Source organism: Sturnus vulgaris, chromosome 10 (assembly GCF_052056855.1).
Source record: "Sturnus vulgaris isolate bStuVul1 chromosome 10, bStuVul1.hap1, whole genome shotgun sequence".
Lineage (NCBI taxonomy): Eukaryota > Metazoa > Chordata > Aves > Passeriformes > Sturnidae > Sturnus > Sturnus vulgaris.
The window spans coordinates 4,448,319-4,471,917 of NC_142252.1; the positions used below are offsets into that span (position 1 = coordinate 4,448,319).

At 50.7% G+C, this 23,599-nt stretch overlaps 4 protein-coding genes across 5 annotated transcripts in view; 3 read left to right on the top strand and 1 right to left on the bottom strand.

The window, feature by feature from the left end:
* NRROS (negative regulator of reactive oxygen species) lies at positions 1-5,670 on the top strand. Its single transcript, XM_014870419.2, has 4 exons — positions 1-416; positions 1,117-1,227; positions 1,686-1,809; positions 2,044-5,670. Exons 3-4 carry the CDS (start codon positions 1,702-1,704, stop codon positions 4,000-4,002), a joined length of 2,067 nt encoding a protein of 688 aa, XP_014725905.2. The 5' UTR covers positions 1-416; positions 1,117-1,227; positions 1,686-1,701; the 3' UTR covers positions 4,003-5,670.
* A 1,964-nt stretch (positions 5,671-7,634) lies between these two features.
* On the bottom strand, positions 7,635-10,081 carry CEP19 (centrosomal protein 19). The gene is made up of 3 exons (XM_014870499.2): positions 9,977-10,081; positions 8,653-8,814; positions 7,635-8,399 (listed from the first exon to the last, which is right to left on the bottom strand). Exons 1-3 carry the CDS (start codon positions 10,050-10,052, stop codon positions 8,038-8,040), a joined length of 600 nt encoding a protein of 199 aa, XP_014725985.2. The 5' UTR covers positions 10,053-10,081; the 3' UTR covers positions 7,635-8,037.
* Positions 10,082-10,203: 122 nt separating this feature from the next.
* PIGX (phosphatidylinositol glycan anchor biosynthesis class X) lies at positions 10,204-15,293 on the top strand. 2 transcript variants are annotated; one of them, XM_014870420.2, is made up of 6 exons: positions 10,204-10,296; positions 10,853-10,916; positions 11,323-11,455; positions 12,194-12,407; positions 13,584-13,684; positions 14,709-15,293. In XM_014870420.2, the coding sequence occupies exons 1-6, from the start codon at positions 10,230-10,232 to the stop codon at positions 14,850-14,852; spliced, it is 723 nt and encodes a 240-aa protein (XP_014725906.2). In that variant the 5' UTR covers positions 10,204-10,229; the 3' UTR covers positions 14,853-15,293. The 2 variants fall into 2 exon arrangements, with proteins under 2 accessions (XP_014725906.2, XP_088026512.1); XM_088170386.1 differs by having other exon boundaries at positions 12,194-12,385.
* Positions 15,294-18,674: 3,381 nt separating this feature from the next.
* Positions 18,675-23,599, top strand: part of PAK2 (p21 (RAC1) activated kinase 2) — a 41,895-nt gene continuing 36,970 nt past the window's right edge. Inside the window, exon 1 of the mRNA XM_014870421.2 lies at positions 18,675-18,814. The gene's annotated coding sequence lies outside the window, so the exon portion shown is untranslated. The remainder of the gene's footprint in view (positions 18,815-23,599) is intronic.

The following is a 23,599-nucleotide window of genomic DNA, read 5'->3' on the forward strand; positions in this document are numbered from 1 at the left end:
CAGTGACCATCTCTGTGCTCTGAAACCCCGAGCAGAGGAGCCCCAGGAGCTGCCTGCCCCCCTCGCTGCCTGCCTGGCCCTGTGGTTCCTCCTTGCTGGGAGCCCCGTGTGAGTGCATGACCCGAGCTGGGAGTGCTGAGATCAGTGAGTGGAGCTGGGCCGTGCTCGCTGCCTCCATGTGACTGCAGTTTCCGTCGCTCCTTCCGCAAAGGCTATATCGGTGTCGGCGAGAGGGCGGCTGGCACACGGCCCCGGAGGGCGGCACACGGACCCCTGGGTGGCACTCGGACCCCTGGGTGGCACTCAGACCCCTGGGTGGCACTCGGACCCCACAGGTCACCCGTACCCCTGGCCGCAGGAGGCCCCTGAGGAGCTGCAGGATGGACGGTGCAGAAGCCCAGGCGCTGTTCCACGCGGTGAGTACCTGTGCTGGGGGAAACACCACGGGGGTTCCCTGTGCCCATCTGGGGACCTGTGGTGGCTGTGTGTCACTCGTGCCCGAGCTCGAAGAGCTGTGGTTGTGTGGGCCCATGCTGGGGCTGGTGTAAAGCATGGGGAGCACACCAGGAGCTCTCAGAGCTCTTGGATGTGGGCTCTGGTGTAGGGCTGCGGGCAAGGGTTTCCTTCTGGGGCTGCTGCCTCCTCTCCTGGCTGGGCAGGTGCCATCGCAGCGGCTCCAGGGAGCACTGGGAGGGTGGAGGAGCTTCTGGTGTTGGAAGAAGCCAAGAAAGGCTAAGCTGGGTGAAGGAAGGTGGGAGTTCCTGCAGAGGGGTTCAGGAGCCAGAACCAAAACTGGTCTTCTTTGGGTGCAGCAAGGACCGAGGTCCAGGACAGCAGGGTCTCTTTCCTGCCACTGTGCCTGGGTTGGGTATGAGTTGCTGCTGGACTCCATGGACTTGAGAGGGCAAAAGGTGCTGTGTGTCAGTTGCAGCCTGGGGAAAGGGGGCTACTCCTCCATCTCCCCCAGAGAAATAAATCCTGCTTTGATAAGGCACCAGCTCAACACTTTGGCTGTCCCACGGAAGAAGACAGCCCAGGACATGCCCTGCTCCCTCTGTGCTGCGAAGCTCTGGCTACCTGGGCTGCCTAAAATAACCCTGTTTCTCCTCCATGCAGTGGCAGATGTGAAAGTGCTGTGTGTGAAACACTCGCTGAGCCCTCGCTGCTCATTTGCCTGAGTTTCAGCTTTTCCCCAGATGCAAATGCCGTCAGCTCCGCTCCCACCAGGTCAGTAATGGGGCAGCTCCTGCTGGAGAGCCTCTGCTTCCCTGGAAGGGTGCCCAGCAGGGATGGGCACTGGGGGGACATGGTGGGGGGAATGGGTTGGTGTCCCCTGGGGGAGTGTTTGGTGCCAAGATGGGGCACACGAGCCTTGCTAGGGGGACACCCTGCTCGAAGGATGCAGCTCAATGGCCTTCACAGCAGCTGTGCAGCTGAAGGTGCCTTCCCCTTGTGTGCTGCCCCAGGTGGGACTGAGGTGCCATCCCCGTCCCTGCTCTTCCCCTGCCTTCCAGGCTCAAACTGGGGCAGCCTCACCAGGGCTTCTGCTGGAATGGGTGGGCTCAGTGCCAAGGCTCTATGCCCCTTCTTCTATGGACAGCTCATGGTGGCCCAGGTCACCTGGGCCTTTTGGGATGAACAGTTTGCAGCTTCTGACCTCCTTACCTCTGCCTCCCTCTCCACAGGAGTGCCACCACTGAGATGGAGGCTCCGCTCCCTGGTCTCTCCCTGCTGCTTCTCCTCCTGGCAGTGGGATGGGGAAGTGGGATGGAAGCAGCCTGGGCACCATCTCCTGGGGGCTGTGAGCTTGTAAGTCCTTTCTGATGAACCCTCACCCCTCTGAGTGCTTGGTCCTGCCTAGCAAAGCCCAGACATCTCAGCATCTCCAGACATTCTCCATCCCAACTCGTGGCTTGGAGTGGACTGGTGTGCCAAGGCTATAACCAAAGAGCCACCTCCTCCCCCCTTACTCTGCTCCCCAGACTTCTCCCTCTTCATCTCCTGCCTCCCACGGTGGTGTTACATATTCTTCTCTTCCTTCAGGTGCAGAGAATCATGGACTGCACTGGGAGATGGCTGAGTTCCATCCCAGGAAATCTTCGAGGCGATACCGAGGAGCTGTTTCTTGATGACAACACTATCCGGGTCCTGGGCAATGCCTCTCTGCTCCTGTATCCCCAGCTCTGGCATCTCAGCTTGACCAGGAACCGACTGGAGCTCATTGAGCCTGGTGCTTTCCTCAGCAGCCAAGGCCTGGAGGTGCTCTCCTTGACAGACAACCTGCTCTTCACCAGCTACTCACTGACAGCTGCTGCTCTTTCTGCTCTGCCGGCCTTGAGGATGCTGGATCTGGCTGGAAACCAGCTCAGAGAGGACATGGTATCAGTTTTAGTCTCGAACCTCTCTTCCTTGGAGTCCCTGTCTGTGGCCAGGAACATCATCATGAGGTTGGACTCATCCACCTTCACAAACCTGACACAGCTGCTGGAGCTGAACCTGGAGAAGAACTACATCTTTGAGATTGACAATGCTTTCGAAGGGCTGCAGAGGCTACAGAGGCTCAACATAGCTTACAACTACCTCCCGTGTCTGGTGGGGTTTGGTCTGACCCAGCTCAGGGTGCTCAATGTCAGCAACAACGCCATTGAGTGGTTCCTGACCCTGGAAATTGATGACCTCTTCGAGCTGGAGGTGCTGGACCTGTCCCACAACCGCCTGCTGTTCTTCCCTGTGCTGCCCCGGCAGAGCAAGCTGCACTCCTTGCTGCTGCAGGACAACAGGATGAGCTTCTACCAGCGCCTCCCCAATGGCACCTCCCTGGCCAACATCACCATTCAGTTCCTCATCATTGACGGCAACTCCACCAACATCACCACGGTCAGGCTCTGGGAGGAGCTCTGCCACAGCAACCTCTCCTCCCTGCGCCTCCTGGACATGAGCCAGAACCAGGTCTGGGGCCTGCCAGACGATTTCCTGGCCCAGATGCCCTCCCTAACCCACCTGAAGCTCAACCAGAACTGCCTGGAGGCATTTCAGCTGTCGGAGGAGGACCCCTTGGCCATGCTGACAGAGCTGGACCTCAGCCAGAACCAGCTGGTGGAGCTGGGGGTGAAGGTGGGTGTTGGTGATATCCTGCCCAACCTGCAGCTCTTCAACCTCAGCACCAACAGGCTGCAGGCTCTTCCTCCCGGGATTTTCACCCACACCAGGAAGATCACTACCCTGGACCTCAGCCACAATCGGGTTCACCTCTGTCCCCAGTCAGGTGAGGCTGAGAGCATCCCCTGTGTGGACATCAGGGGTGTGCAGACCTTGACCCACCTCTCCTTGGCTGGCTGTGGTCTGCAGGGGATGGGCGGCCGCCCCTTCCAGGGGACATCGCTGATGCACCTGGACCTCTCTGACAACCGCCAGGTGCTGTCAGGGGACCTGGGCTGGCTGCAGGACCTTGTCCTGACACTGCAGGTGCTGTCTCTGAGGAACACCAGCCTCTCTTCCACCACTGCTGACTTCTCAGCCCTGAGCAGCCTCGTGCGCTTGGACCTTTCTGGGAATTCCTTGGCCGCGCTGCCCAGCTCGCTGGGCACGCTGAGGCTGCGCAGCCTGGACCTGAGGGACAACTGCCTGCCAGCGCTGCCACCCGGCCTGGCACAGGTACCGCTGGGGAGGAGCCTGCGGGAGCTCTACCTCAGCAGAAACCCCTACAACTGCTGCACGCTGGGCTGGTGGGATGCCCTGCAGCAGGTGGAGAGGCTGCGTGTCCCCGACGGGAGGGAGGTGACGTGCAGGCACGGCTCCCACACGCTGAGCCCGGGAGCCCTGCCCGAGCCCGTCCTGCACAGCTGCCGGTGGCAGACGGCCGACATGGCGCTGCTCTACCTGGTGCTGGCTCTGCCCACCTGCCTGACGCTCCTGGTGGCCTTTGTGGTTGCCTTCCTCATGCTCAAGGAGAAGCTGCTGAAAATGGTGAAAACGCGGTGTGGGGCATCCAGCCCTTACTAATGGCTGAAGAAGGGCTCAGGAATAGTCAATAATAGCAGGTGGTCAGGAGTACAGGTGATAACCCCTCGGAGATGGTCAAGATGGAAACTTGATGGATGCAGGACAGGAGGTGCTGGGAGAGCTGCCATTTCTACCCTAATGGTAACCAAAGGGTGTTGGCTGTGTCTGGAGATGGAGCGCTGGGAATCCTCAAGGAATGTGTCTTCAGCAGAAACCTTCAGCTGGTGTTGGTGAGAGCTGAGTGGACACAGCATCAGACATTCCTTGGCTGAAAGGACAGGTTGCCCAGAAAATCTGTGAATGCCCCATCCATGGATGTGTTCAAGGCCAGGACAGGTTGCCCAGAAAATCTGTGAAAGACCCATCCATGGAAGTGTTCAAGGCCAGGTTGGAGTGGGCTTGGAGCAACCTGATCTAGAGGAAAGTGTCGCTGCCCATGGCAGGGGTTGTAGCCAGAGGGGTTTTTAAGGTCCCTTCCAGCCCAGACCATTCTGGGATTCTGTGACAGTTTTCTCTAACACTGCTTTTCCCCCTCACTTCCGGCAGTTCCTTTTATTTATTCCCACCTGTAGCCAATTCAAAACGTCCTCCAGTTCTGAAACCAGACTCCACAAAGTGTCCCAGGCTGGAGCAAACATCACCTGGATGCTGTGGAGAAAGGTCTCTGCAGCCACAGCTTTCCACACTGCTCTTGCCAGCACTGCCAAACCTGCAGGCAGCCCTGATCGTGCACCATGTGCATGTGCTGATAAAGGCAGGCTTGTCAGCAAGGCTGAAAGACACATTTTGGGGTGTTGTTTCTTTACTAGTCTGGGTTAGAAAAGTCCATTAAAAACAGCCCAAGTTGCAACAAAGGGAAATATTGATTGAAAAGCAGGGAAGTAAATTATATCCCTCGGTGATATTTTATCATGGATTTATATTTCTCCAGTGACTGCTGGATTAAACATATAAAGCAAACAAGAGAAATCCTTCCTCCTTGTTGTGCAAGCCCCGCTCCTGCAATGCCCGGGGGTTTCCTCCACCCAGCTCTGCTCACAGCACACTCTGGCTCTCCTAGAGCAGCAAGCACTACCTGGGGAAGTGCTGCTCTGTTCCTCGGGGGTCACTCAGGGGAAAGGAGAAGTGATGGTGGTTTGTGCTAACTCAAAAGCCCTTCTGAGAAACTGAGTGGTTTTATTCCTGTGGCACTGTTGGGATTTTTCTAGTGAAACATGTTTAATGGGAACAGGGCACAGGGAAGCGTGCAGCAGTGTTGGAGTGGGAATTCTGGGGGTTTGTCCTTGCCTGGGTGTGGGTGGGCCCAATGCCCAGTGGAGCTGTCCTGGGAGGTGATGCAGGGAGATGGCTGAGGCTGGTGTGGGGCTGGGAGGATGCTGGGATGGTGCAGGCAGGGGGAGCCAAGGCTGGCAGCAGGACAAACCCCTCCCAGGCACAGCTGTGGGACTGGGGTCATGGGGGAGCCTGCTGTGGCTGGTGGCTGTGCAAGGCTGGCAAATGGATGGTCAGATCCTGCTAGCCCAGCCAGCAGCTCCACTGGGGCTGAGTGCAGTAACGGCTCTGGAAACCCAGCTGTCAGATCTGGCTCAGAAATGACCACTTTCTGCCCCAATTTTAGACTGAAATAGCCAAAACCAAAGTAGGCCCCAACTGGGGAATCCCTCAGCCTCTTTCAACCCTTCTTTTGCCCGTAAGCTGCACCCAGGGGGACAGCAGTGACCTATAAATACATCCTGTGTCCCCCAGCTGCGTTCTGGCCATCTCCCTGCTGGCAGGGTGAGTGGGTGCCCCTGTGAAATCCCCTCTCCCTGGGGCTGGGCTCACACGGGGATGTGTGTCCCTCCCCACCTCCACAGCCAATGCTGCTGCTCCATCTGACATGGGGTGTGGGGTGCAGCCATGGCAGAACACGTAGGGAGGAACCCGGGCACGGATAAAAAGGGGAGTTCTTAATTGTATGGAGCTGATGGGGATACTCAACATTCCCTCACTATGGTGCCTGGAAAGGCGTGGCTCACCTGGAGCTGTGATGTGAATGGGATGTTGGGGCAGCAAGAAGAGATTCCACTTTCTGAGTGGTAGGTGTCCTTACAAAGCTGCTCTCACAGTCTTTACAAGGCCATGGTGATCAGAGAAGGTCCTGGGTGACTGGAGAACCCAAGGGTTCCACCCAGCTTCAGTAAGGGCCAAAAGGCCATCCCAGAGAGCAGCAGGGCAGTCACCTTCACGTTGGGAAAAAGATGGAATGAACGTTCTTTGCTTGAAGCACAATTCTATAAAAGGAGGGTGGCTGGAAGAAGTCAGCATGGACTGCTGAGGCTAAGTTATGCCTGCCCAAGCTGCTTTCCTCTCATGGAAATGGATGGCTCTGTAGGCAAGGGGAGAGTGGTGGATTCCATCTGCCTCAGCAAGGCTCTGGACAGTGTCCCACAAGGCTCTTCATTCAGGTGCAGATGTCACGGAGTGAATGGGTGGGCAGGCAGGCAGGTCAGGATCAGTGGGAGTGAAGTGCAGAGGGCTGTGGTTAGTGCTGTGCTCTGCCAGGAGGCTGCTGAGGGGATCTGTCCCATTTCATGTCTATATGCACGATATAAAGCTGGCTGTGAAGTGCCTTCCTGTCAAATTCAGAGAAGATCTTGAACTGGGAATACCAGTAGGGCTCCATGCTGAAGGTCTGGGGTGGGCAGCAGGAACCTCATGATCCAGGCACTCGTTTGGCCTCACGTAGCCCTCATTGGAGAGGAGGCCATGCCTGGGGCCAGGCACAGGCCACGTCCTCTGAGCCCAGCCAGGATGAAGCTGGGGGCAGGCTGGGAGTGGAGGAGAGGTTCCCAGGGGCCCTCTCCCTGTCAAGTGGGAGATCTTTCTGTGTTATGTTGCAACTGTTGAGGCAAAGGCGTGTGCCAGACCCCTGCACGCCCTTTCCGGGCCTGGGAGAGCTGAGTCAGCCTTTACATTTTTTTAATTTTGGCAAGCGAGGCCTCAGCTTTCATTCGTCTCCTGACTGAAGACCCCCTTGGCCAAGTGTGAGCTCTCTTGTCCTCTCCAGTGAAGGCAAAGCACTCTGGTTTAACTGACATTTGTTCCATGTTTTTCACAGCAGTGATTCTCGTTTTGGGGTGTAGGAGGAGAGCTCTTCCAGCTGCTCCTCCAGCCACTCCTCTTAGTTATGTCAGGCAGCAGTTTGCTGAGGCCCCTCAATTTGGGATGAAGACCCATCTCACCCACAGCACCCACAGCTGCCCGGGTTCAGAAAGCCAAAACCCAGGAAGCTTTTGGAGTTGTAAAATTTCCCAAAGAATCCTAATCTTAGTCCTCCAGTTCTTACACAAGAGCAGGACTGATATAGTACAGAGCAGCTGAGGTAGATAGCTGGATTAAAACCTTCAGTGGAATGAGTTTGTCTCACTCTAGAACCACCCCCAGTCTCTGACTTTCTACCACTCTGTTTTTTGGATACTTTAAGCACATTCTCCAACCATCCCATTGCAGCAGTTTGAAATCACTGTTTTCCAAAGTACTGTCAAGACAAATTAATTTTCAAGATATTAATTCTCTTACATGTAAGGGTTCATTTTTGTGTAAACTAAAACTGGAGATTTAAGCATTAGTAGGGAAATGTGAGAGTAATATTCTCAATGCAGAGTTGCTTTATTCAGAATGACTGATACATATTTAACCTCCCAGCAGGCAATAATAATCACCCTATTTGTACAGTACAAATAACAGTGTCTTCAGGACATGAATGTTTAATGCTTCATTTTCAACCAAAGCTGAATGAAATGTAAAAAATTGAAAGATTAAATAATTTAAAATTATTTTATGTAGGAAAAGACTAAAACCAGCTAACAATTTCAGCTGCCCAGTTTTCATTTAATCAAGTCTGGCTTCTTAAACAAAGCTCACTTAAGCCTGGGATTGCTGTGGCACCTCGGGTTCTCCTGAGCAAACATGGGACAGAGCATGTATGATGACATTGCTCTCTCTTGCTGGCCTGCTGAGATTCGTCTCTGAACTGCCCATCTTTGTCTGGAATCAGATTTCTTCATCTGACTCCATGTCCCAAGTACAGGACTCCAGCTGCTCATCCAGTGGGAATTCTACCTCAACGTTGTAAACGAAGTCAGGGTCATCCTTCTTCTTCCTGTTCTTTTCAAAGAGCTCATCCATGATGCTCTTCCTTTTGGCCAGTTCCTTGTCATCCAGTTTGTTCATATCCTCCTCTGGGTCAATGGTCTCTTCCTGCTGAAACTTTTCCAAGCTCTCAGCCAGGCTCTGTCCTTCCAAATGACCTCTCAGCAAACTGTAGAGTTTCCGGAGCTGGCGCAGTGAGACCCCTTCCAGGTAGGCCTTGTGCCGAGGGTTGTTCTTCAGCTGCTCAGCAGCCCTGCTGCAGTCTGGGGAGAGCCAACACAGGCACCTGCAGCTGCAACAAACCTCTTCCCACACACACATCTTCTCCCAAACCCTCCCCAGGGGTCTTTCCAAACCCTCCAGGCTCAGAGAGCCATTGCTTGGGTTGAGACGTAGCCTTGGGCTCCTTGGAGAGCCATTACTGCTAGGAGAGTACTCAGTGGTTACCAACAATGCTGCTACCACGGGTTCCTCCATGTGCCTGGAGGGGGCCAGGTAAGAAGGAATGCCCCTCACCTGAGAACTTGGAGAAATTCCTGACGGGCATGATGCGCTGGCGAGTCTTGTCCCGGCTGTTGTCTCTGTAGATGAGGATGATGGATGGGGGCTGGAAGCAGATCCCGCATTTCTGAGCGCTGAAAGTCATCACAGCTCCATCAGAGCCCTCAGCAATGCTCCCTGGAAAACAGGGGAAAAAGGAAAGCAAGTGGGGGACTCCCTCAGGGCTGGTCTTCTTGTCAGGAGGTCAGCAAAATCACAGAATCCCAAAGTGGTTTGGGTCAGAACGGACTTTAAAATAAAATGAATTATGAAATTAAATTAGAAGGGACTTAGAAATCCAGATCTGCTGCAGATCCTGTTTCCCACACAGCACTGAGTGCAGGTATGACTCTTATTTTGGTTTTAAATGAGTGAAAATATGTCAAAAGTGAATGTGATCTCCAACTGCCCTACAAACTGCAGTAAGGCAAAGTAACACATTTACCCCAAAAAATCAATGTATTTATCCACATCGAGAAAAATCACATTAATGTTGAACAGCTACTTTGAGGCAGAATTGGAAACACTTCATCTTTTGTAAAAAATCACATAGGAAAAAGTTCAAACATGGAGTAATGTCCTTAACAGTGAAAATTTCCAATGCCAGGTTAGAGGGGATTTGGAGGAACGTGGTGTAGTGGAAGGTGTCCCTGCCCATGGCAGAGGGCGGAACGAGAGAAGCTTTAAGGTCCCTCCAACCCAAACCATGCCGGGATTCTACGAAGATGTGAAACACAAACGTGAGCAGCTCTTTGGATCTGCGGGAAATAGCGTTTGAATCTCGTGGTAACCCGAGCTGAGCCCTTCGCTGCCGGTGTGACCAGCGGCTTCCAGCGCTTCGGCCCCACGCCCGGTGCCACTCAGAGCCGCTTTTCTGCCCTCGGGTGGCACGGCCGAGGCCCGAACTCTGAGCACGAAGGACAGCGGGGACCACAGTGGTCACCTGGTGCCACCTCCCTGCTCCAGCGGGGCCATCCCAGAGCACACACAGACACAGATTGTGTCCAGCCAGCTCTGGAATATCTCCAGTGAGGGAGACTTCACAGCCTCTCTGGGATCTGTTCAGGGCTCAGGAAAGTTCTGCCTCATGTCCAGGTGGAGCTTCTTGGGCTCAGTCCCAGGGACACCCAGGGCTGAGGGCCCCTCTCAGCTGGGGCTCCTCTCGAGGCTGAACAGCCCCAGCTCCCTCAGCCTTTCCTGGGCACGGAGATGCTCCAGGCCCTTCAGCATCTCCGCAGCTTCCCCTAGACCCGCTCCAGGAACTCCCTGCCTCCCGTACACTCTCGGCCTGTCCCCTCACCTCGGGCGGCACTCAAAGCCACTTCTCCCTCCAGCTCCTCCTCCGGGCCGGTCCCGCCTCCCTGGGTGGTTGCCATGGCTCCGCCAGCGCCGCCGAGCCCCAGCGGTAAAGGCCCCCTCCGCAGAAGGCCCCCTTCGGGCTGTCCTCACCAACGCCTGCAGGACAAGGCGCCGCGGAGCAATGGGGGGGCGGGCCTCGCGCGGTCAGGCGGCGCTAAGGGCAGCCTGCGCGGGGCTGTGCGGAGCGGGCCGCCATGGCGGGCGGGCGGCGGGAGCCGATGCGGGTCGGGGCCGGGCTGGGCGCGCTGCTCTGCGCCCTCCGTGAGTGCCCGCGGGGGAGCGCGCCGGGAAGGGGTGGCAGGGGTGACTTCTGCTCTGGAGACGGGCTGGGAGAGCTGGACGTGTTTACCTGGAGAAGAGAAGGTCCAGAGAGACCTCAGAGCCCCTCCCAGTGACTAAAGGGGCTCCAGGAGAGCTGGAGAGGGACTTTGCACAAGGGAAGGAGTGAGGGGACAAGGGGGAATGGCTTCCCACTGCCAGAGGACAGGGATAGATGGGTTATGGACGGAATTCTTCCCTGTGAGGGTGGTGAGGCTCTGGCACAGGTTGCCCAGAGAAGCTGTGTCTGGAAGTGTTCAAGAATGGGCTTTAAGGTCTCTTCCAACCCAAACCAGCCTATGACTGGATTTGGGAAGTATGGCTCGGCCAGTGAAGCAAGCAACCTCTTGTGCTCTTTGATCATAGTCAAATACTGCTTCCCTTCTTCTGGGAGAGCGTTTGCAGATGAGGCGTTCATGAGTTATAAAACTTAACTTGTTGAAGTTGCCAGCCCTTGTGATCACTGTGCTGTTACACTGTTGGCTCTGTGTCACCTTAGATGTGCAGGCAGCCTGTCGGGACACCACTGTCACACAGGAGCTCCTGAAAGAGGGATTTCACAGGTGAGTCCTCACCCTGCCCTCCATCAGCATAACGTGCCATGGGATTCTCTCTTGGAAGAAGCTTCTCTTCTTTTCATGTGCAGTTGTATCAACTCCCTGGGCATGTGTCAGGAATGTAGTAACAGGATCGAGGGGTTAACAAGCTGCAGTGGAGGGAAAATAGGAGGCCCCTTTTTGAAACTTTTGTGGAAGTCATTCTTGGTTCTGGGACATTAACAAAGAAGTGAAATTTTGTTTTGGCCATGGATGTGGAGTTGAGGTGAAGAAGGCTGACAGGGAAGTGTGATCAGAATTAGTTGCACACAGTGTGAGAGCTGCCTGTCTCATCTGAGAAATGTCCCTCGGGGGTCTTATGCTGACTTTTGAAGTGTGGCTGTGAATTTTTTGCTCCTGTTGCTGTTTGAAGGGACCTGCTGGTGAAGGTAGAGCTCGGGGAGGATGCAGGAGGACGTGCAGTGGCAGCCCAAGTGCGTCTGCCACCGGGAATCTACGTGGATCCCTATGAGCTGGCAACACTGCAGCAGCACAATCTAACAAAGGTAATGCCCTCAACACCAGGAGATGTGGCAGTGAGTCAGGTAAGGACTCAGGGAGTTGCAATGTCTGGTTTCACTGAACCAAGGTGATTAGTTCCTGGAAGGAGGTGCCAAACAATATAATCTTCCTGGTGTCTCCTTGTAGCTCAGCTCGCTCAGCAATCCCTGGCCCTGTGCTGCTGATGCTCTCACACACAGGTGATGTACCAGGGAGCTGCTGCTCCTCTCTTAGCCCCAGGTGAGCAGCTGTGGTAAAAGGACCTCAGTTCAGAAGGTGAAGGGAAACCCCCAGAGAGGTGCTGGGGAGCTCTAGGTCACGTGCTGTGTGTTTGGACTGAGCAGCTTCCCAGTTTCCTTTTCATCCCAGCTTTCTGTGCTGCCTTCCAGTCTTTGCTCCACATTTTGGGTAGAGAGATGTACAACAGCTGTGGCTTTTATCTGCTTTGGTGCTTAATTTGTCTAAAACATGGATGCAAAGGCTGTGAGCAGCTCTGAGGTGCAGGTCTGGCCTTGCAGTCACACATCGTTGAGCTGACACCTCACAGGTTTGGCTGTGGGCACAATGACACTGTGAACTTTCCACGTGTAGGAGTCAATCACTGAAGACAGTCTGGACGAGGTATTTTGGAACAGCTTAAGGCTGGAATTCCCAACTTGATCATCCACAAAATCATGCTCAGTGTTAGAATGAGGGAAATGATTTTCCATCACAAGCACACCTGTATTTCTCCCTGCTTGCAGGCAGTGTTATTTCCTGATGTCATTGACGTGGAGGCTCCTGAGTACCAGGCCAGGGATGTTGTCCTGCTGCTGTTCCTGGAGCCCGAGGCGCGCTGTTCCCGCTGTTTCCGCGCCGCCGTGCCCGTGCACGCCCGGTACCACCGCCCGGCCGAGGGCACAGGGGAAGCCTCGGTTGTTCTGGAGAGCCCAGAGGTGCTGCTCTGCTGCTGCCACAGTGAGATCCTCATTGATGCTCTTGGGCAGTCCTGAGCTTGGGATCTGGTTGTGTCTGAGCTGGAGCTGCATGAACATAAGCAGAAGGCGTGGCCCTGATAAAGACCTTGTTGTCTTCCTCACTGAGTGCTGCTCAAAGCAGCACAACCCAAAGGCAGAGGGCTGTCAGAGACTGCTCTGTGTTGTGCTGCTGCCATTGTGCCCCAGTGCTGCTTGGGCTCTTCCAGCTGGAAGACGTGGCAGTTGTCATGATCTGTGTTTGTCACGATCCCAGCAGGGCCTGGTTTGCCAAAGGCCCCCTGCTCTGACTGCTTTAACAGCAGCTGGAGCTGTGCAGGGTGTATTTAATAGCTACTATCACCTATTCAGAGTAATCAAAGTATTCTGATGGCTTCTAACAATCTGTTGCTGCACTCCCTTTATATAAAGGGGGAATGTAGGAAACTGTGCCTGAAGCTTGGAATGGTTGGAGTCTCAAACTAATGTAACAAGAAGCTGATATCCACTACAATTAATATTTCAAATTATGTGAACAATGAAATCCTATATTTTTATTACAAATTTTGTGGCCCTTCACAAAATCGTTCCTACCAAATCAAGCACACTAAAGATTTTCAACTCCTTTTTCTTTACTTGTGCATCATTTGAGAAATGATTTTCTGAGATAAGCATAGGCACATGCAGGACTACCTGGTCACTTAAAAAAGGGGTGTTAAATCTTCCTGGGCTTCTGCCACATTTACTAGTTATGAGCAAGAAAACATTTATGGGAAAGGATTTGAAGTATTGGAAAGAGAGATCTTTTGTGTGCTGACAGGAGGCCAAGAAGAGAAATGGCCTTACTTATTTTGGGGAAAATTCTAACTATATGGCTAAAGTTGAATCTGCAGGCTAAGCAGGAATTCTTTGCCCTGTTAAGGACAGAAGGGCCAAGATACCACACAGGTGAGATTCTTTCTTGTGTACCTGCTGTGTCAGGAAGGGAAGAGTTGTAAAGTTCACAGCAAGGACTGCCCAGCATCGTGTTGACCATGCAGGGGTGTTTCACCACTTGGCTCCCAGGGAATAGATTCTGTCAAGCCGTTGTGGGGGAAAAGATCCTTTGTTTGAAAAAAAACTTTCAGGCCATGTTGCTTATCCTGCCTGGCTCCTGGTGATGCAGGAATGCCTTCCCTAGGTCACCTGTCTGCAGAGTGCTGGGAACCTGCTGAAGTGGATACTCCCTGCTCATCTGACAGCACCAGGCCCTGTCAGTGGCACAGCCCAAAACACAGACCCGTGAGTTCTCCTTCTGGTTCTTTTTAACAACTACTACAACCCTTTTTTTTCCTGTGATTAACACCTTTCATAGCACAGGAATTAATAATTAAAAGAATAGCTGGGTGGTTCCCCCTTTGTCAGGTTCCTTCCTTTCTGACTAGCTTAGAGGAGGTCATCCTGCCTTCTGCTGTGTTTACACTGGCTTTGCTCTTCTGGCCTTTTAGCATGGCTGCTCTCATGACCTTTTTTTTCCCTTTACTAGTTTACTTGGATTCCTAGGATATAATTGGCACTGGTCAAATTAAGAAAAGTCTTTACAACAGTGGTACTTCAGAGGAGTAGCAAGGTGAAAGATGATGATCTAACTAGAGTAATGGTAAAACTGCAAAGATTTAAGGAGTAGCATCCTAAAAAAAGGCCACTTCTATTTGCTTGGTTGTTACCAGGTTGGGTGGGTGTTTAGGAAAAGGTGAAGTTTCTTATTGCATTCAAAACTAAGGAAAGTTGGATCTTTAGTGTGGCCAACAACTGTCTTTGAAGTTCAAAAGTGTGACAGTAGTGTAGAGATTCAGAAATTAGACTAATTCATATAATAAAATAATCTGTGGTTGTAACACATTTGCCTTCCCATATTTAAGATACCTGCAGACCGTTGGGACTTCTGTAGCTCTTGCCCATAAACATTTTGCAGCTTCCTGTATCCATAAAAAGCCAAATAGTTGTTCACTCTGGAGAAATCTGTCTCCTTAGTGGTCTGAGCTCACCTTGGGAGCTGCTCTCCCTGCAGCATTCCGTGCATCCCCTCAGTGGCTGGAGTAGGAGCAGAGGTACAGGGATACAGATGGCAGCAGATCCATCTCCTGAGCTCTGCAGTGCAGCAGTGGCTGGGAATTAAAGGGGATGTCCCATCCTGGTTCTGATATTGAATCTCAGGAGAAGCTTTAGCCAAGGGCTCATTAAATCAGGGTTTCTAATCCTCTCGGTTGCAGTAAAAAAGGAACAGCTGGTCAAATATGTGTTATATGTTTATTTTTCTTTGTAGGCATCTGAGGAATCGATGCTGAGGGTTCCTGTGGGGCTCAGGGAGCACAACTCCCTGGTGTGTGCTCTGACCCTGCTCACCACAGGGCTCTGCTCTGGCCTGATCCTCGCTGCTGCCTGCAAGTATGGACATTTCTCTCAGTGACCTGAGGAAATGCAGAATGTCTGACCTCCATCCAGCAAAACTAACTGGATATTGCACTGGATTCCTGAATGGATCCTACTCTACTGTTGTTTATATCTTTGGGGGTGTAAAGGACCATAACATCCCATAATGGATTGTAGTTCCTTTGGATCATAATGCTTACAACTGCCTTCCACGGCCTAGAAGACAGTTTGGGTGTGTTGTCAATGTCCAAAGCAGATGGAGAGTAGGAAAAAGCCTCAAAAAGCTGAAAGCACTGCTGTGGGCAATGAGGCAACAGTCAGGAATGGATTTGGGGCTCCTATTCCCTCCTCCTGGCCCAGAGCCTGCTTCCAATACAGTGCTGCCTCTTACAGAGGTGTTTGTATTTCTTGACTCAGGGATTGGTTATTAAGGGTATGAAAAACATTATTGAGTCATTAAAATTTCTGAATTTTAAAACTTGTCATGCAGATGGGTTATGTATGAATTTGTGAAGAGACATTCTGTGCCTGCCTGGGATGGGTCAATAATCTCTCCCATCCTAATAACTGTGAGGGATTGGCTGCTCTTGGCCAAATTAGAATCACAGAGTCATTAAGGTTGGAAAAGCCCTCTAAGATCACTGAGTGGACTCATGGACTCCTAACCCATGTCCCCAAGTGCCACATCCACACATCTGTTAAATCCCTCCAGGGATGGGGACTCCACCTCTGCCCTGGGCAGATGTGCCAGGGCTGGAGAGCCCTTCCCAAGAGGAACCTTTCCCAATATCCAACCTGAACCTCCCCTGGCACAACTTGAGGCTGTTTCCTCTTGTTCTGTCCCTTGTTTCCTGGGAGAAGAGCCCGACTCTCACCTGGCTCCACCTCCTGCCAGGAGTTGTGGAGAGAGAGAAGGTTCTCCTGAACCTCCTGTTCTCCAGGCTGAACAATTGTTCAGAAAATTGAAAGAGTTTAGAAAATTCGAAGAAATTTCACCTTATTTAATGAGTGAAAAGAGACTCTTAGAAAATAAAAGGGAGGATAGTGACTAGAAGCAAATATTTAGAAGATCTGCATTGAGTGTGCAGGACAGTTGATAAATAGAAGGAAATTACCTAATGGAAAAGTCGAGAGGCTCTGGAGCAGCACAGCTCGGTGCTGTCTCCAGTTGTCAGTAGGTGGCACTGGGAGCCCACGGTAACCCCCGTGAGGAGAAAATAGATTTTATTCCCGATAAGCCTCGAGTAAATGAGTCAAAGCAGGTAATCGGGTGAGTGTGTGTGTGTGTAAAAATTCCTTTCAAGAGCTTGGTGTGCAGCCTTTCACCGATGTCCAGCTGTAGCCTCAGGGTCCTTTGGGCATCCTTCTCCTCCTGGAATTGAACAGAGTGAATTCCACAGCAGGTTGGAAACAATCAAAGAGAGATTTGGGCTGTCAGCAGTGGGACCAGCTCTGTATAACTTGTCTCCAAGTGGGATGCTTAATTCCCAGAGCTGAGTTTGTTCCTGTGCTCTGTTTTCTGTAGGTAACTCTGTTTTGTAGCCTGAGCCTTGGAATGGCAACATCCCAGATTGCCAGAGCTGAGGGACAGGACTTCATTGCCTGTTTTTTAACACCAGTTGAAAATCACAGGTTGAATCCCTCAGCTAAATCAGTCTCCTTGACAAAACCCAGGGAAAGGGAATGGGAATGTCCTCTGGGTAAATGAGGAAAAATATTGCAGGTAGTAAAAATATGGAAATAAGATTGCTGTCAATCACCTTTTCAACTGAACCTAAGTAATTGATTCTGATTAATGTAAAATATGAGAGGAATGGCAGAGCTTCACAAGGAGGGGGTTTTATTGTGGCAAATATTTGCTGTTTTTAAGTCCATGGCACTCGTAAATACAGCAGACACATTTTTCCTTACAAGCTGTAAATAAATCTGATAACCATAGCAATGTTAATTACAAAGGAATTTGCCAGTAAATCTCTCTCTCAGAGCAGAAACTGCTGTCACTAAGCCAGCACAGAATTTAGCAGGTGTGCCATGCAGGAGGACTCAAGTGCCAGCCCCAGAGGGATCACAGAGATCAGAGGAGGAGCTGTAAGGCCTGTGCAAAAATTCTGACAGTTTTGGAGACAGGAATGAGGTGTTCAGGAGTTCTTGGAAAGAAAATACCACCACAAGGGTTGGACACAAACATCCCCATCCTTAATATGTGTAAGGACTGAATCAGAGCAGGGAAAAGAAAGGGGGTGAGGCAATTTTGGGAATTAAGGCTTTCTGAATCACAAAGAAATGGGTGTAAGAAAAAAAATACAAAAAAACCCCCTCTTAGTTTATTTAAAAAGTGTGCTTGGGAAGGGAGACACATGGGTGGGAGGGAAGTAAGGATTCTGCAAATGGGGCTGGAGCTGAGAGGGATTGGGGCTACGAGGTTGAGGCAGCTTGGAGAGGTGAGGAGGGATGGGGAGTAAAGCCAAGGGAAGGGGGAAGCCACAAACAAACCTGCTGTGGATTCTCCAGGGGTGTTGCAGAGGTGGATTAGCAGTGGCTGAGCTGAGTCAGAAAGGGAAAGCAGCAAGTACAGAAAGAGAAGTGAAAGGATGGCTGTGCTCACGGGGGATTGGAGCAGAGCCATCTCAGCACCATGGCAGGGTCACTCGGGAATGCTGTTCTGGAAAACGGGCACATCTGCAGGGACAAGAGTTCTGTGGAGAGAGAGGAGCACTGGAACCCACAAACTGGAAATTTGGATGTGCCTGGACCTGCATGGAGGATTAAGGTGTCTGTGGATCCTTTCCCCCAAGAGCTGGGGGAGAGGAGCTGCCTGCTGTGTGTCCTGCTCCTTCCAAAAGGAAAATCGGATGTTGCTTCAAACCTGGGCAGGTGGAAGCTTGGAGAAATCATGTGGAAAATTAAATGGATCACAGGAGTTTTGGGGGAGAAGCCTTGAGGGCACAGACACTGCTTTCCCAGCTGTGTTCCTACTGGATTTCTTGGCAGCTGTGTATCCAGCTGGGGCCTTGTGCCACTGGAAGTGCTGCTCTGTGTCCTGTTGCTGTCACCAGTGAGGGAACTCCTGCCCCAGGTGGGCTCTGAGAAGGACCTGAGGGATTGAGGGGGGGAGGTTGATTGGGAGGAGGTGGGAAGAGAAAAATAAGAGATCCAAGCAGCCTAGAAAAAGAGAAATGTTATACATTTAAAATATATTTTAATATATAATAACACATATAACATATAATAAATATTTATATTTTAATATGTATTATATAATAAATGTTACAACATTGTATGTAATATATTATGCATAACATTATTACATATAAGATATATTGTATATAATATCTACAGTAATGTATTTTATAGATAGAATATATATTATACCACACATAATATATGATCTATGTAACATTTATTATAAAACAAATATAAAATAAATTGATTATCATTAATTATTATTATACTTATTTATAATAAATATTACAATATAAACATTTGATGTAATTTTTTAGGCTGAGTTATTTATTTTTAATATTTATTTATTTTATAGGCTGATTTATTATAGACTAAATATAATATATATAATATGTATATAATATATATATGATATAATTAATTTTTAATGCTACCAGGCTCTTTTGTTTTTCTCTGACTCTAATCCAGAGAAATATCATATTTTTTATAAATAAAAAAATATAAAGAAATAACCATAAATATTAGATATAGTTTATAGGTATGAAAGACTTTCCCCATCAGCAAGGAGCGGACTACAACTCCCGTCATGCCCCGCGGTGACGCAGCTTCCGGACTCGGCGGGCGGTGCCCCCACGGCAATGCTCCGCCTCGCCCCCGCCCCCGCGGGCAGTGGCCACGCGCGGCGGTTCCGCTTCCCCTCCGGCCCCGCCGCCGCCGCCGCCCCGCCGGGTCCCGGTCCCGCCGCCGCCGCCCCGCTCAGCCCCGCTCCGTCCGTCCTTCCGTCCGTCCGCCGAGGCGGCGGCGCCGCCCCACCCGGTGAGTCCGCTCACACCTGCCGGCCGCGCCCCCCGCCCTTTGTGCGGCCCCGGCCGGGCCGGGCCTGCGGCGGGCGCGCCCGGGGCGGGGATCGCCCCTCGCTCTTTCCCTCGCTCTCCCCCAGCTCCCTCCGGGCCGGCCCCGCTGTCCCCGGCCGCGGCCCCGCCGCTCGGCCCCGCTTCCTGCGGGCCCCGCCTCGGCCCCCGCTGCCGGGAGCGCCGCGAGCCCGGGGAGCGCGGGGGGAGCGCGGCGTTCACGGCCCCGCTGTGGCGGCTGCGGGAGAGCCGCGCTCCCGGCCCCGGGCTGCCAGACCCCGCCGGCCCCGTCCGTCCGTCCCTGTGCAAAGCTCTGCTCCACGGGCCCCGCAGCCGCCTGGTGCTGCAGCTCCCCGATGCTGTGGCTGCTTTTTGTGTTTATCCCGGCAAAGGCAAGCAGAATGGGTTAGAATCGCAGAAATGTGGGATGGTTGGTGTTGGAAGGGACCTTAAAACCCCTCCAGTCCCACCTCTGCCACGGGCAGGGACACCTTCCACTGTCCCAGGCTGCTCCAAGCCCTGTCCAACCTGGCCTTGGACACCGCCAGGGATGGGGCAGCCACAGCTTCTCTGGGCAACCTGTGCCAGGACCTCACCTCCCTCACAAAGAACAATTTCTTGCTGATATCTGATCTAAATGTACTCTCAGTAGGTTAATGTCAATGGGGAGCCAGGAGAATAAAGTTGGATCTAGCCTGGTCCATGTGGCCACTGCCCAAAGGCTGATTTGGAAGCAGAGTTCATCAGCTGCTTTCGAGGAGCAAGGCTGTGCTTTGCTGTAGCCAAAATAAACCAGTTCAGGAGCTGCCCTACGGCCAGTGATGTCTGGATATGCAACATAAACATTGCTGTGGAGGTCCTGCAGTAATAGCAGTGTTAGCTGCAATTCATACACGATATATTGTAAAGTTTTTATCGTTCCTGTCTTTCTCTGGTTTTGCCTTTTTTTTGATTTTTTTTTTAATACTTCAAAAAGCAGTGCTCGCTCTAGAGAGTCTGGGATTTGCTTTGCAATTGATGTCCTTTCATATAATGAATCCTGAGGTGGCATTTCCCTAAAAGCACAGAGATTAGCTACTTTGTGCTTCAGTTTGTTCATTTTAGAGACAAAAGTAATTAACTTGCGGGGGTATTGTGGAGGCAGGTTAAAGCATATGCTACTAGGGAACAGCTTGGTCATTACAGACTGAAATAAAATAGAAGGAAAGTAGAAATATAAAAATGCAAAGTCGTTGTTTTACGAGCTTTTGAGTAGAATCTTTGAGATAGTGGGAGCACTTTAAACAAAATGCTCTGGGTAATGTATTTTAGAGGCAGGAAAAACCTCACTCTAAAGTTCCCTGGTTGGATATTGCAGTTCTGGAGGCCAGAACAGAAATGCTTGAGGGATGTAACTTGGATTTTCTGTACTGAGTTGCATATGGAATTTGGCTAATCTTTGTACAGAGGTGGTTGTTAAAACAAAAATATCAGGCTGTTAACTGTGGAATATTGGCTCTGTCTGTATATTTTGCACTTTTTATCACCATGCAGTGTATTTAATGCATCTGAGGCTTGGGCTCTGCTGGGCAGCTGCTTGTCAGAGGCTGATTTACTGGGAAATTTGTGCTAGGATACAGCTTGGACCTTTGGCCAACAGTGGGAGTTTATTCCCAGAGGCACCTGCTGGTGCTCCCTCTCAGGATGCTGGGCTAGGTCACCTAAGGCAGCTTTGTTTGAAATTAGTACCCTTTTAAAATCCCAGGTGTCCTTGGGTTCTTGGTGGTCAACGTTTTGGTTGTGTTTAAAGGGGGAAATTATTCGAGCACCTTTGGTTTCAAAATAACTTCAGAGTTAAGGATATTGGTTGATGCTGCAGGTTTTGTTCTTCAAGAAAAGCTGTAGGGACCCCAGTCCGGGTCTGTGTGTTATTAGTGAGATACTTCTGCTTCAGAGCCCTCACATCTGTCTTGGGTTGGTTTTGTTTGGGTTTTTCCCCCTTTTATCTGCTTTGTGCATGGGGAGGTTTCTGGGCTCTGAGGTTTGTGCCAGTATTTTCTCGTTCCTCACAACACACAGAGTTACTGACGTGTCTGTGAAGCAGCTCTTTGTTCTGCAAACAACCCCGAGTCACAGAGGCTGCTCCGGATGGCCCAGCCCAGGGACAGCACCAGCAGAGCTCCAATCCTGGCTCCCACACCGGGACACAGCTCTGGGAGGGAGCTGCATCTCCAAAGCATCCATGGGGACATGGAGGCAGAGGCATGGAGCTGGGGAGAGCGAGGGGAAGGAGGGGACATGAGCAGCCAGGCACCATGGATTACATTGATCCTGATTGCTGCTGGCAGCTGGGAAAAGGAGGAGTAAGGTGGTTGTGGAGCTTTCCCTTCTTTTCCTGGAAATGTAATCAAAGCAAAGGCACTCCTTCAGGCTTGGATTGATTCAGCAAGGCTGTACCATGCTCCGTTTTCAGTTTCCATGCACGCCCCTCCCTCCTAAATCTAAATGAAATGTGACTGTGCCTGGGCTTGGAGGGGTTTTTGTTACCTGTGGTGGCAGTGCCAGGGACTGAACCTTTGCAGGTGCCTTGAGCGTTGCCATTGCCAAGGTTGTTGCCATTGCCGAGGTTGCCACTTGCCCTCGCAGAGATAACAGCCAGTCTGCTGAGTGCCGGGCTGAGCTGCCAGGCTGGTTCCAAGGAAGGATAAAGTCCAATTAATGCCAAGCTGGATTGGTTCTGCCTCTTGGCAAGGGCAGTTTGACCAGGAAAGCGCCATGGAGGAGGCAGCATTTCCTGCCGGTAGGTGCAGAAGAGAGGAGTCCAGAGCACTCACTTGGGGGCAAAGGACAAGAAGCCCTTGGGCAGGGCACTGGCTCGTTTTAGCAAGGAAACACTGCAGCCTGGGGATTCTTATCGTGCTGTGCTTTCCTGTGTCTTGAGCTTGATAAGACTTTTGAAAGCTCATATTTGCATTTAAATGCACAGGTGGTAAGAGGTAGTAGGTGTTGTCAGGTGAGAAGAAATCTCCTAGTGACCCAGCAGGTATGAAGTGCAAATGGAGCTCTGCTTTAGTTCAAGCCTTACTTCACTGTTCAGCCTTTGTGAGAGCTCCCAGCATGATTTTACCTAAAGCTGTTAAAGCTGTTTCTTTTGAAGGGAAAATACACACTTCAGTGTTTGTATTTTGACTGATGTAGTGGGCAGTGTCTGTCACTGAGAGCTGGAAATGCTGGTTTTCGTCCTAGCTCTCTACCTGACTTGCCAGTTTTTTAAGTGGATCATTCTTAATGTTTTCTCAACTTCTTTCCATTTTCTCAGCTGGAAACGGGGATTAACCAGGCTTTGAAAATGTCTCACCTGGCAGGCAGGGATGTAAGTGTTAAGAAGATGACTTAAACTGAGTGTCAGTTTTTCTGTTGAGATAAATTTTGATTAGATATACTGTGAATTCATAGTAGGACTTCCTCATGCTCTCTAAAGGTTACAGTATATTGAAATGCTCCCGAAATTGGTGAGGTAGCTCCTTCCCTTCAGGCAAAACAAATGGATTTTGAAATTCTCAGATGGATATATTTTAATTTCTGTTTGTAAATTCGAAAATGCTTTTAAAAATCTTCACCTCAGCTGCTAATGATGTATTGGTGCTTAAAATTATTTGAATGAATACATTTTACTAGGGAAATACAGTGTTCTTACTACTCATGGAAATACTGGGGGCTTTGTATAATCGTAGGTCATTGTTTCCCAAAAGATCTGAGCCCAGCACTGGTGCACCCAAAGCTGAGTGATATTTGAATCTTAGGTCGGGGCTGTTCTCTTAGCCAATTAGCAAAAGTTGTTTTATATCTTGAAAGGAGTTACTTTGATAAGACAGGTTTAATAATTTTTAGTTCTGTAGTTTGATTTAACACAGAAGGAGCAATAGAAAGGAGCCAATATATTGGGGCAGAGGTGAGTGTGATTTAAATGGTGTTCAGTGTTAAGAGAGGGATTTAACATCATGTGAATCAGAGTGAGGGCAGCTGGCAGGTGTAGTAAGGAAACACTGGAAAGGTTTTCCAGTTCAACTTCTCCCCTTTTTTTCCCCCCTAAAGTTTTCTGCTTCCTATTTAGGTGCTGTGTATTTGACAGTGCACCCACTGTCAGCTTTCCCACAGCTTCTTTAAGGAATAAAATTCCAGTTATCTGATAGCATGGAGTTTATTTTAGAAATGGGATGTTTTCTACTCTACATTGCATTAGTTTTTCATTTACAGTCATTTTAGAACTGCTTTACCTAGCAGAGGTATCTCCTGGACAAGAGCAAGAAAAAGCTGTTTCTGAAAGATTCTTTTTAAAGTCACCTTTGAATATTTAACCCATTTCCTTTTGAAAAGGTCTGCAGTAAAGTGAGAACCTGGAAGAATGACAGATCTTTCCCCTAAGCCTGTCTACAGCAAAAAGCTGTTTAAAGGGATCTGGGGATTTGGGCTCCAGGCAGGACCTGGCTGGGCAGATTCTTGTGGAAATAATTGGCAGGGGCTTCAGCTTGTGAATGATCTGCTTTATGGTGAAAAATAACCAGTTGTTTGGTAAGTTATGTTCATGTTTGAAAATTAGCAACTTTGAAAATTCAGAACCGTTACTTAAAAGGTAAACTTGGTATTTTATACATGTGTTAAATAAGCTGAGTGCTTGAGATTTTACCAGGACATTAAATCCACCTGCTGGCATTAATTTAGTCAAAAATACGTGACCATGAAGTTGTTACTTGGGGCCACCTGGGCAAGT